The 12,482-nt window shown below is 39.0% G+C and overlaps 2 protein-coding genes across 4 annotated transcripts in view; one reads left to right on the top strand and one right to left on the bottom strand.

Annotated features, from left to right (window-relative positions):
• RB1 (RB transcriptional corepressor 1) overlaps positions 1–927 on the top strand; it is a 70,773-nt gene extending 69,846 nt beyond the window's left edge. The window contains exon 28 of the mRNA XM_027674372.1: positions 536–927. The gene's annotated coding sequence lies outside the window, so the exon portion shown is untranslated. The remainder of the gene's footprint in view (positions 1–535) is intronic.
• Positions 928–3,371: 2,444 nt separating this feature from the next.
• RCBTB2 (RCC1 and BTB domain containing protein 2) overlaps positions 3,372–12,482 on the bottom strand; it is a 34,237-nt gene continuing 25,126 nt past the window's right edge. For 2 of the 3 annotated variants that reach the window (XM_027674373.1, XM_027674375.1), the window contains 3 exons: positions 9,997–10,133; positions 9,289–9,419; positions 3,372–7,062 (listed from right to left, as the gene is read on the bottom strand). In XM_027674373.1, coding sequence (XP_027530174.1) covers positions 6,922–7,062; positions 9,289–9,419; positions 9,997–10,133 — 409 coding nt within the window. In that variant the 3' untranslated portion in view covers positions 3,372–6,921. Of the gene's footprint in view, positions 7,063–9,288; positions 9,420–9,996; positions 10,134–11,296; positions 11,404–12,482 lie in introns of those variants that run through there. The other variant, XM_027674374.1, reaches the window with a different exon arrangement.

The raw sequence follows: 12,482 nt of genomic DNA on the forward strand, positions 1-12,482 counted from the left end.
AACAAACAAAAAAAACCTCAGGGAGAAGAGGGAGAAAAAACTAAGAAAAACCCGAAAAACGAGAGAGAGGACAACCAAACTGATATATATAAATATATTTACACTTATATACAATTTCACAAGGGAAAGGGAAAGGGGAAGGGGAAAAGGAACAAAACTCAAATAAAATATATATATATATATATATATATCCCAATCAGTAGCCCGAGATCTAGTAACTAAAGAACAAAAGAGTTAGCAAAGAAGATATCTCACTACTCTCCTGGGACAACCGAGAGTCGCTCCGGAACGATCGCCGGCAACCTCTGTCTCCCAAGGTCGGCAAGGCCTAGCCAGGCCTCGCTCCCCAACACGGCAGACTCAACAGCAGGGAACCTGCACCTCCAAGCCGCCGGAAGGAAAGAGAGCGAAGGCCTCTCCTCCTCTCTTCTTATAGTCTGGCTTACGTAAAAATCGTAGGGAATACTGGGTAAATCTGGACCCTTCCTTGGTTACAAACTGGTCACCAAGGAAGGCCTAGCCCAAACCACCACAGATGTGTAAATGAATTTTAAAATAATATTGAGGGGTTTTTTAGACTTAGTACAGCTTCAGCTTTCTTCCTGAAAAATGTACAGAAGTTTTAAGAGTACCTTATGTTTATTTTCTCACTTTTTGCAGAGTTTTACAGAAAGAATGTATCTTAGCATTGGGGTACACTGACTTAAGCTCTGTCAGTGTCAGCTCTGTTACAGTAGTCAGGGTTCTTCCTTTGGTGAGGGGAAGAATACAGAGTCCAGTACCTAAACAGATTCATTATTTCTTTACTGTGACAATGTATTTTTTTTGTTCAAACAGACTGAAGGCTTTACATGAAAAGTATGATAATATTTTATAAAACTAATCAGTTTCTCTCCTTTCAAGATAAATAAAATAGCTTTTAAAAGATGTATAGTCAGTAGTTTTCTTTTACTAGATGGGAAGGTGACTTCATATGGTAATGATGTCCTCCTGTATCACACCATGACTCTGCAGCTGAGACAAGCAGAGGTCACTCCATCTCCAGTGATTATGTTTGGGTACAGAGGTCCAAAGAGTTGCATGTTTGGGCTTGTGGTTACCTTCAGAGGCTTCCATAGGATGTTCTGGAAATAGTCTTACCAGACCTTGTAGCAGGGTCACTGTTGGTAATGCTGGCAGATGCAGGCCTGTAGCATCTGGGTCATTGTCATGGCCCTTGCATGGTCCTTCAGGAGGTTGATGTCTCATCTAGAAACGTTTCCATCATGAGCTGAGGAAGGTTTAGGTTGGATAGCAGGAAAAGATTCTTCACCCAGAAAGTGGCTGGGTACTGGAACAGGCTCCCCAGGGAAGTGGTCATGGCACCAAGCCTGCCAGAGTTCAAGAAGTGTTTGGATAACACTTTCTGGCACATGGTGTGACTCTTGGGGTGTCCTATGCAGTTCCTGGAGTTGGACTCAATGATCATAATGGGTCCCTTCCCACTCAGCATATTCTATGATTTCACCACCCTGCTTTTCATAAGCAATTCCTTTGCTTTAAAAACTGCTGGAAATAGCCAGGATACCAAGCTCCAGTGTCAGCCACCATGGCTTTGGTGTCTGGCTGTGGGCACATCAGCCTCACAGGCTCCCCATCCCTGCTTTTTTAGAGTCCAGAGGTGCTTGTGACTCATGACACTGCTGAGCATGCAGGGCTGTTTATAGCATCAGTGTTCAGGACAATGCTTAGGGCACAAAGTGCACTGGCTAGCTTGCCAGTTCCTGCCTCCTCAAAAAAAAGCATTTTCAGTCTTTTTTTTAAACAGATACATATGCAAATAAGCATATGGAAACTAATGGCTTTTTATCAGATATATGGAAATCTTACCATTTTACAGCACTTTTCTTAGAGCAAGACCTTGTACTAAAAATGGCTTGGAGTATTGAAACTGTGTTCTAGGAAAAAAGAAAATTAGGATTCACAGCAGAAGAGTTGGACAAAAAATGTGATGGGCATTTCAGGTACCTAATAGCATGCGTTGCACCACTGGTCAAATGATAATCGCTGTGGAGAAACATAAATTTTTGGAGAAAATATGTCCCTGCCTAAAACTTACATGTAAGATCAGGTCAGGTGAATTGGATCTTGGAAAGGTTTGTTTCTGTCCATTGATGCTTAAAGGAATTTAATCTATTGGCTTGGCTGTGTAGCCATCTGAAGACTGATGAGCTGATTCCTAGCCTCTTCATTTGCTGTTCTATACCTTCATCTCTTCCTGTTGTCCACTGTTTCCAAATGAATGCTGTTTGCTCTTACATGTCACAGGAACTTATTTCTTCCTCACTGCATTCGACTTGCAAGTGAAGAATTTTGTGCTTAGGCAGTGCTAGTCCAGAAGGGCTTTAGTAAAGAGCAAGTTCCTCACAGGTGCGGGAACAGCCATGGGAATATGTAAAACTGCACATTTTCAAGTACAGGAGTGGCTGAAGGAAGAAACCTGTGTTGAATGTGAAACAACTGGAGAAGGTGATGGCTGTGTGATACCAGTACAAAGTACCAGGTGAAATATTTTAAATTGTAACAAGCTGGTCATAATGTGCATTTGCTTAAGAAACAATGATTGGTGTTCTGAGGACCATTTTATTAATCATTAAGTCACTAGGGCATTAATTTCTTTGAAAGGTGGAATACACTTGCATAAATTCTCCAGCTTACAAATGTGTTATCTCGTGATAATGATTTCCTGAAGAACACAAATAGCCTTTAAGGTACCTCTGTGAAATATTATCTAGTTTATTAACTACATAGTCAACTCAGTCTACAAGCATCAAACTTTCTTCATTTTTACTGAAAAGAAAGGAAAAATCCCACTCATACTCTTTTAAATATTATGGCATTTTTATTAATGATCTATTAAACCAGGTAAGTTTATAAAGAAACAAAAATTCAAAACATATCTTTAGATTCAGGCTGTAAACTTTCTACATCATTACAGAATCACAGAATATGCTGAGTTGGAAGGGACCCAAAGGATCATTGAGTCCAACTCCTGGCCCTGCACTGGACCATCTCCAAGAGTCACACCATGGGCCCAGGAGTATTGTCTAAATGCTTCCTGAATTCTGTCAGGCTTAGTGCTGTGACCACTGCCCTGGGGAGCCTGTTCCAGTGCCCAACCACCCTCTGGGTGAGGAACCTTTTTCTAATATCCAACCTAAACCTCCCCTGACACAACTTCAGGCCATTCCCTCAGGTTCTGTCACTGGTCACCACAGAGAAGAGATCAGTGCCTGCCCCTCCTCTTCCTCTCACGAGGAAGTTGTAACTGCAATGGGGGCTCCCCTCAGTCTCCTCTTCTCCAGGCTGAACAGACCAATGACCTCAGCTGCTTCTCATACAGCTTCCCCTCAAGGCCCTTCACCATCTCCATTGCTCTCCTTTGGACAATGATTCCGGCCTCTATGGGGTAGGTAAATGCTTTGTTTTACAAGGAAAGCCCATGGAAATTGTTCAGATCATATAAAAACAGCAGTTTATGTAGTTATCAGGCATTGTAACAAAACTCTACAGCTGGCTACTATATGACAATGCAGTGCTGGCTTGTAGCTTCAGTAACTTAGGAGAACCTTTAAATGACCCTCCCTCTGTAATTTCTTTTTCTTTCAAATTCCATTTGATTCCTTTTCTGCTAAGTGGAACACTGCTCTTTATTTAAATCCCAGACACAGTTTATGCTTGACCATATTTCACACTTTAATAAATACCTTTTGTCTGTGGTATCCTAAAACAGAACAATACTTAATTGTATTAAGTAATTTACCCAGCGAGATCCACAAACACAAGTTTGTTGCAGACTATCTCACAATGGTAAAATGCATCCCTACTTTCTTCTGAAATGTCCCATGGTTAGGTTTCAAGCACATATTTAGATACATGCATCCACATTTAACCACCTAAGTCAGTATGTTTTTTTAAACATTGAGCTTTAAGTGCCCAGGAAAGTGCATGCAACAAAAGTTTAAAAATTAAATAAATAACTGTCTCTAGGAATGTAACATTATCACACCCAGGTCAGATGATACAGATGGTATGTATAAACGGCAACACTGACACACTGAATCTTTAGGATCACCCTCATTCGGTTCAGAGATGCTCTTTCTAAAGATTACAGGCTTTGTCAATTATTCTGACATTGCATCTAGGCTTTAATGTGTACAGTCTTTTGGAAATTATGAGCAGAAAGGAAATAAATTGGAAAAGAATGGCACTATTGTTTATATTAAGCTAAAAATGCCTTGTTTCAAGTAGCACGTCATTTTGATTGCAGTAAGTGTTCAACTACTATGTTATGAACTTGAGTCAATGCAGGAGGGTGGTATCCCTCTCCAGCACTATCATTCCATGGAGTAGTATCTCCAGGGAGCCAGAGAATGTTTTTGATTAGATGTTGAGTCAAAAACCCCATCATTTCATATTTACAGTTTTGGTTTGTTTCTTTAAGTAAAGCAACAGAAATGTCTGCTGAGACCTTTTATAGTACATGTCTTAGGAAGGCTGGAGTGACCACAGAAAGGCCATTACCAGAGGCATGGTTGCCCAGCTGGTTCCAGTTCCCAGTAGACTGGCTGTGTGCCATCATAATGACATCTGTATGGAACAGGGTCTGATGCAAGCTCCTGCCTGAAGGCTGGGCTGTGGTAGTACACCCTCATTCTGTGTGCTGCTACAGCTAAGGAAGTGCTAGGAGGTGAGTCTGGCAGTTCATATGCCCAGAACTGAAAAGGGGAAATTTCAGCCATCCCAGGCTTAACCAGGGATATGCAACCTTGGCTTACACAGGATCCCTTGTGTGTATGCTTTGGTATGATCAGTGCTGGGCTATAGCACACAAGGTTTGCAGTACACTTGTGCCCTACCATGATACTGTTTTACTGTCTGCATTAGCCTCTATTTGTGTACTGGCATCAAGTGCTTTTCAAAACAAACTTGTCAAAACTGATCTCTTCCCCCAGCAAAGTTGTGGTTTTGATGAAACTGCAAAGGATGGACTGGAAAGGTTTTGAGCACTTCTGTTTGAATACAAAATACAGACACAGCTGCTGAAGTATGGACTTACCCTGCTGGAGGAAGTTGTACTAGTCACAGAGGGGGTGGCAGAATTTGCTTGTTAGCCGTAGATGATGCAATATATTTCTAGTGAAAGTCTGAGGCAAATGTCTCAAACACAAGTAAATATTTACCACAACATTTTCAAAAATATTTGATCATGGCCCTCTTCATAAGTAAATCCTGCTGTCTGCATGCTTCACCCTTCCAACTCACACCCATAAGGTCTGATGTGAAGAGGGGCAATACTCATTACTTCTCATCTTCTATTCTGGAGTATGTGCTGCTCCTTTTCCTACTGCTCCTCAAAGAACAGGATTGTTTGAGAAATGAGCCTCCAATACAGTAAAGAACAGTTATTTCTACTTTAGAAATGAGGATGTGATCATTTAAGGGAATTAGTTTCTTAGAAACCACATCTGAGGATTAGAAAAAGTCATTGAAGGATTCAGTGGAACAGCAGTGATCTGCAGGAAGGTCACATGACTGTATTAGTGTACTGAGCCTAGTCATCCAGCTTCTTGTCTTCCCCATTTGTAAAATACTGCAAAAGGCACTTGAATCACTTCACTCAGTCAGAACTTTAAGAGAAATAAATGCTCAGGGTTAATTCACAGTTACGTCTTGGAAAATTCAAGCAAATGCTCCATAAGCTTCACATCTTTTGTAATGGGGCAAACCTTCCTCTGTGCAGCCCTGAGTGGGGTTTTCATCTTAACTCACTTCAGTCAGTTAGAAAAAAAGCATCTACTCTACCTCAGCCATTGCTGATCAGTGATGGGAGAAAGGTATGTCCAGAGGGCAACTCCTCTCCTAAACAGACCTGTTAGCTAGGTGGTACGGTCACCTCGCAGCACTGACCAAAGGAGAATTTGAAACAATGTATTTGGACAAGGTGTCTTTATTGCCATGTGGAAACTACTGTGAGTTTCACTCTTAGGATTTGATCGTAAGGCCCATGTTACCACTTCAAATCCACCTTTTTCTCAGTTTTTCTGAAGAAGGTCTATCTTGGGACAGATACCAAGACAGGAATAAATAAACCTCAAGCAGAACTTCCTTTTCTTGAAATTTTGTTTGGGTTTGCAACTAAATTATTTTCTTGGTAGTAAAACTCATAGCACAAGAATTCACATCCAGACAAATATGGTGAATGCTTCCTGGCCCCTTCCTGGCCCACTAGGGTGCCAAGAACTGTGTTCGGTGTAATGGAAAGGGAGATTCTTTTCATTCTGCCTAAACAGTGGACATAAGTGCTGGAAACTCAAAGCTGTAATATCCTGCTGAAGCTCCTCATAAATAAACTCCAAATAAACAGCAACTGAGATATATCCTCCTGCCAGTCAGAAAGCCTCTCATGCTAAAGAATCATATCTTCAGAAAAACAAGTTTGGATCTTCACTGGATGATACACCAGACAAAAAGAAGCCCACTATTAACTTACTTTTAAAAGTACACTATGAAAGTTTTAGCAGCAAACAGGTTACTGTCCCATAAAATCCAAATGCACATTGTTTAAAAAAAAAAATTTAAAAAATCAAAAGAGCAGATAATGATAGCTTAGTTTGCTTGACTTTGAGTGGGAAAGAGTAGTTTCTGCATTAGATTTTTGGGTTAAATTGTGGCTGTTGGCAATGAACAGTTACCACACGTCTATGCTGTAGCCATCTTTACAAAACCTGCATGTTAGTGGACTTTTACACATTTCTTAAGCTGATGGACACTGAGACTTTCTTTCCAAACCACTGCACATTCTGACCACGGAGAAGTTCTCCAAAGAAATATTTCCAGGAGGGAAGAGAACACGCTCTTCAGCTTGGTGGTAGTCAGACCTCAATTTCGGAATGCTCCCACTCTGCTTGCTTTGCTAATGAAGTTTTTCAGGAGGTCATGGTCCATTTCTGCAAAGCCTTGAGTTTGTGTAACAACAGTTAAATGGTTTATGCAAAATCTGAAGCAAAATTCTTCCAAGTCCTAGGAACAAATTGAGATAATTTGTAATATGAATGACTGATTAAAAAAAATTATTATTATTATTATTTGTTTCAAAAACTGTCATTTAATTAGCAGAGAACATACCAGACTGTTCATACCAACTCCTTTTTAAATCTGTTTGATGAGATCACAAATGATAGGATGAAATTTGTTCACGGAAATTATTCAATAGACCCCCTTTGAGAAAACAAGAATAGCCACCTAAATAAAATCAAGAACTCCATCACATTTACTGAGGTCATTAGAAAAGTTACCAGTAAGTGAAACCATCAGTTTTTTCCACATAGAACTCCTTTCTTTTCCTTCCTGCCCTGAATTCAGTAGTGGTCCTCAAACCAGGAGTTACTATTACTAATGTAGTACAGTAAAAAAATCCATGATTCCTTAGGCAGAGGCTATTCCATGTCTTTGATAAGGGAATCTTTGCTGCACTTCCCCAAAGCAGTTCTACCACAGCCCTTTCTGAGTTGTGGCTGTAGGGAGGAGGGCAACAACGCGCTTCTGAGTTTGGCACATGCTGCAGCCAGAGCAGGGGAACCAATTCATCATCTGACCATTGTGTAAAATATTACGTTTTGAAAGAGTAAAACACTGAACCATAGAAGAAAGAGGAGGATAACATATATTTAGTCATCTAGCCAATCCCTTTTCTTGTGTTTCAGCTGTTATGAATTCTAGAACTCTGCCCAGGCTAGTTTTACTACTTCACAATACACCTAAATATGTCTTTAACTACTCCTTAACTACTTCACCTGACACAAGACAACTGAAAATATTTCTGCTTCAAAGATGTTCGAAACTGTTGAAAAGCTTATAAGAGGAGAAACTCCAGGGTAAAGTTTTAATGACAAGTCTGCTGTTAAGAGAACCACATCATTGGGTCATGCCTTCCAGTACAGTCTTTCCTGATATGCTGGGCTTGTACCAGCACAGTACACTGGAAGTACAACTCCTCTTTGCCTCAGTTGTTCATGCTCTCTGTTACTGATACCTTGGTTACAAATGCAGCTGACAATCTTATTATCTCCTAACCTGTTGTTATCCCCTCTTTCAATGTACAGAACTCACTGACTTCTGGCCTCCTCTTTGCAACTCCTACACAAATTCACCTCCTCTAGTCACCGTACAGCACTGACTACTGGAACATTCTTAACTCAGTTTTTGTTTCAATTTCTTCTTTCTATTTGTTTCCTATACCTGGAAGGTATAGGTATATTGATCCACCATGTTATGCTTCTAGCCTCTCTTTTAAAACTTCATCCTACATTTCACAGACAGGCAAAGGCAAAAACCCAAGTATTTTTAAAAAGACAAACATTGTAACCAGCTACATATTGTGACTCTTCTAATAGCCAATCTTCTGTTTGGCTATATCAATTTTATTCTTGTAAAGCAGAAGGAGCCCTTAAAAGAAAGATGAGGACTTCTCAAACATGTTCATTCATAACAATGTCTCCTAAGTCTAAAATACATAAACAGACTTTTTGAATAATAAAACCCACCACATCATTATTTCCACAATCAGCATAGCACTAAAAAGTTGAGAAAAGGAATACATCTCTGAAAGCTTTTGTTTACAACAAAAAGTGCTTGCAGAGCACTGATAACAAGTTGAGTGCTAGTGACACATTCCAGAGCCAAGGGCAGACCAGATGACAGGATATGGGGAGAGTAATAACAATAGGTAATTTGTTGTATGTCAGCAATATTCACTGTAAGCAGTACTGCACAAGCACTTTATTTAAGCACAAGTTTAAATAAGGAGGGACTTTACAGGTAAATTCTCTCACTGCCTGTAAAAGGCAGCACCAGAATGACTGTACCAGACACTGGCAGACAAAATGGTCAGCTGTAGAACTTGAGGAGTGAAAGGCATGCAAAATCCAAAGGCAGTAAGAAATTTGCATGCCATGTCCTGACATGCCAGGAAGCAGATTAAGAACCCTGACTCACAGGTGCAAGCCAGGAGGCCAGAAAGAAAACACTAGTACTTGGTTGGTTGGTTGGGGTTTTTTGTTGCTGTTTTTTGGTTTTCTTGGGAGGTTTTTTTTGTTTTTTTATAGTTAAAAACGGAGAAAACAAACATCTGGGAAGGCAGAAAGGGAAATTACAGTAAGCATGACTCATCAATTAAATGCAGCTATGTTTATATTAAGCAGCTTCATTTCTCAGAAAACAACTGCTTGCCTGAAGAGAAATTCTTACCTGAGCTTCATATTTGACAGCAGCAGAAAGAAGAGCAATGGCATTCTCTTCACAAATGCCTTGTTTGATCGTTTGCTGGCAAAGCTTTTTCAATCTGTTTTCTCTATACAGTGTTGCCAAATCTAGTAGCCCTGTGAAAATTCATTAAGTTAATCAATTACCATATTATTTTAGACTGAAATAATCAAAGACTTGTTATATTTTTCCCCTAGATGATGTGTGCATTTTTTAAGGTTCCCTATAGACATATCAAAAAAGGAACCATTTTATTACTACACAAGTGTTCTGTTTTCTTGTTCACTGTATTGCATCTCATTCTAGGCATCAATTACTGACTGACATCCTCTTAAATTCATCTGGGGGACAGCTCCCTTTTCATTCATGATCAAATCACCACAGATACTCAAACAGAAGAGTTTTAGGATGGAATTTGTGCCTTTTTAAGGGAAAAAAATAGTTCTTAATAGGAGAAACAATGAGTCCTTAGTGAACATTTTGCATCTTTGATCTTATTGCATCCCCACTACTCATTCTCCTTGGGCATGTTTTCTGCTATTGCATCCCTTCTTCCTGACACATGCCAAAGTCGAGATTTAAGTGCTAATAAAACTAAAATTAAAAAGCCCTGCTTTCCTCACCCTATTACAATACAGAGCTTGAACTTTTCAGCAACAGTAACCTAGAGTTATTTCCATTTATGCCAAATACCTATTGCATCTTCAGGAGGGAGCCTAATGTTGTCTGTATACAGGTATTCCAGGAAGGCTCGGTAAACAGGATAAGAAAATTCACTCATTTCTATAATTTCATCATCACTATTCAATGTGGAGCGAAAATGTTCACACCTACAAAACACAAACAGAGATTGCATACTGTAAAGAGTTAAGCTTGAAAGATGTTGGTAAAGAAGTTGGTAAAGAAGTTGGCAAAAAAAAGGCAAGAAGTTGGTAAAAAAATAAGTCATAACAGACAAAATACACAAGCATAAACTCTAGCTACATGATTTCTTGGTTTGAACATGTTAATTTCTTTAAGCCTTATAAGGCTAATAAGCCTCATATATATAATTCAGATTTTTAATTCTGTTATTAATATCTCATGGTAGGCTCCATTTCTACTTATAATATCTACAAGGATGACCCATGTGTTTTTAATGCCATTTTCTTAAATACGTTATACATTAACTATGAATTTTATTCCCTGGCTCATAACAGATAACAGATTAATTTACACAATTCTGAGATTTGACCCTGATTTCTCCAACATGAGCTAATGAAGAGGAAAATTATTAACAATTTTAGATATCATTTATTCCAGAGTCCATACACAATTTAGCATTAAACATTATGTTCAAGGATTAAATTATTTGAAGACACTCTCACTCAGATCTTTCATCACCTTTTTCTTCTAAGTCTGAATACTTTGTGACAGATACAAACAAGGACAAAGCACTACCTTTGACAGCTGTAATCTGCAACTTACAGTTCACAGTAATTTACAATGCACCGTAACTTACTGTTCCTTAAAAAACATCCTAATACGTGCATTGTTTTCAAAATTTTTTTTGAGGTAAATGAACATCACCACCTCTGATAACCTTTCCTATAACAACCACAATTTAATCAGACTTTTTTATACTACACTAATTTATAACTCTCCCACATCTGAATTTTCTCTTCTTTTACTAAAACTTTTCTATAAAAGGTAGGATGGTTTTCTTTTAGTGTCCCTGGGGCAAAACTACAACAAAGACAGTATCACTTAAATACAAACGAAAAATAATTATTTAACTTATCACTTAACTTCTTCACATTTGATTTTACTGGTTATTGAAAAAAATTATTTTCTTAGTATTTTGGGACTTCTAATAAAATAAAAGGAACCTCAAGTCAAAATCATAAAGAAATAAGAAGTCATTATCTAGCTTCTGGCACGTCTTTTACCACATTCTGGCATTGGGAGAGGCAGACCAAACCCCACTGTTTTGCTTCCCAGGGCCTCATGTTAAGTAGTGGTGACCATGCTATCCATCCAGCGTGGAACAGGCCTTGGGAATAGTCTGTTGCTCCAATGGCACCACATGGAAGTCAGAGAGAAGGTGGTGCACATTGCTCCCTTAAAGATTAATAAGTAAATAAATAAAAATTGGTTAGTACACATCCTCTAGTCTGCGAAGTATCTTGGAGTGACTCATCCTTTGGAGTGTCTGTCTCCCTCTCACTAGCTCTCAGTGGAGACAGACCAGACACCTAATTTTGGCTGGCTAAATGCAGAGCTGGTGAATCCCACCCACATGCTCATAATCTATCTGTTTCTGTGGCTTGGGCTGCCTCTCACTGAGTGGGACATTCCCTGACATTTCTCCTCCACTGCAAGCAAAGAACTACCAACATTTGGATCTAATTCAAGAATAGGAATAGAACAAGATGGAAATAATTCCTCTAAAGTAGTACAGAAATGACTGGATAATGAAGAGGAACTTTACCAGCACTGCATTCATGACAATGCTCTGAACAGGCCAAATGTTGCAAAATACCATTTTAAATACATTATCCTCTGATCCAGTTGCATCTGAGACTTAAAGAAAATATTAATTTTACAGACTGTGCCTGATGCTTTATTATTCCTCCATATTATTTTGATAATCCCATATATTTAAATTCATTTTAGAATTAGACACATTTCCTTCACAGAATGCCATATAGTCTAGGAAAAGTAGAGCAAGAAAAAGGAAATAAGGGAAAGTTACATATAGTCAGATTATCACAAAAAAGAACCTCAGGAACATTTTGGGGATACATGAGATTTGCCAAGGTATCTGATGGAGGACACATGGCATTCCAAACAAAGAGGGTGGACTATAGGCACGAGTGTAACGTACAAGCAATGAATCGAGTAAAGGGAAGAAAATAGTAATACAGGTAATTGGAGTAGTAAGAGGAGAGCAGAAAAGACCAAAAAAAGAACAGGCAAGAATTGACAGGGAATTTTAATTTTATGCAGTAATATACAAGAAATCACTAACAGGACTCAGGAGCAAAAGTAGGAAGGTAAAACTGGTGATAAGCAGGATGAGATAGCCAAGCACTTTGAGAAAGAAGATAGCAAAGAGAAAAAATATTGTAACAATGAGGAGGATGAAGCAGAAGCAATTAGCAAGGCAGAAGAGATCTAAAGCAGTGTCTCTAGAATAT

The sequence above is a fragment of the Neopelma chrysocephalum genome, unplaced genomic scaffold (assembly GCF_003984885.1).
Source record: "Neopelma chrysocephalum unplaced genomic scaffold, ASM398488v2 Primary Assembly neopelma1_25, whole genome shotgun sequence".
Classification (NCBI taxonomy): Eukaryota; Metazoa; Chordata; class Aves; order Passeriformes; family Pipridae; genus Neopelma; species Neopelma chrysocephalum.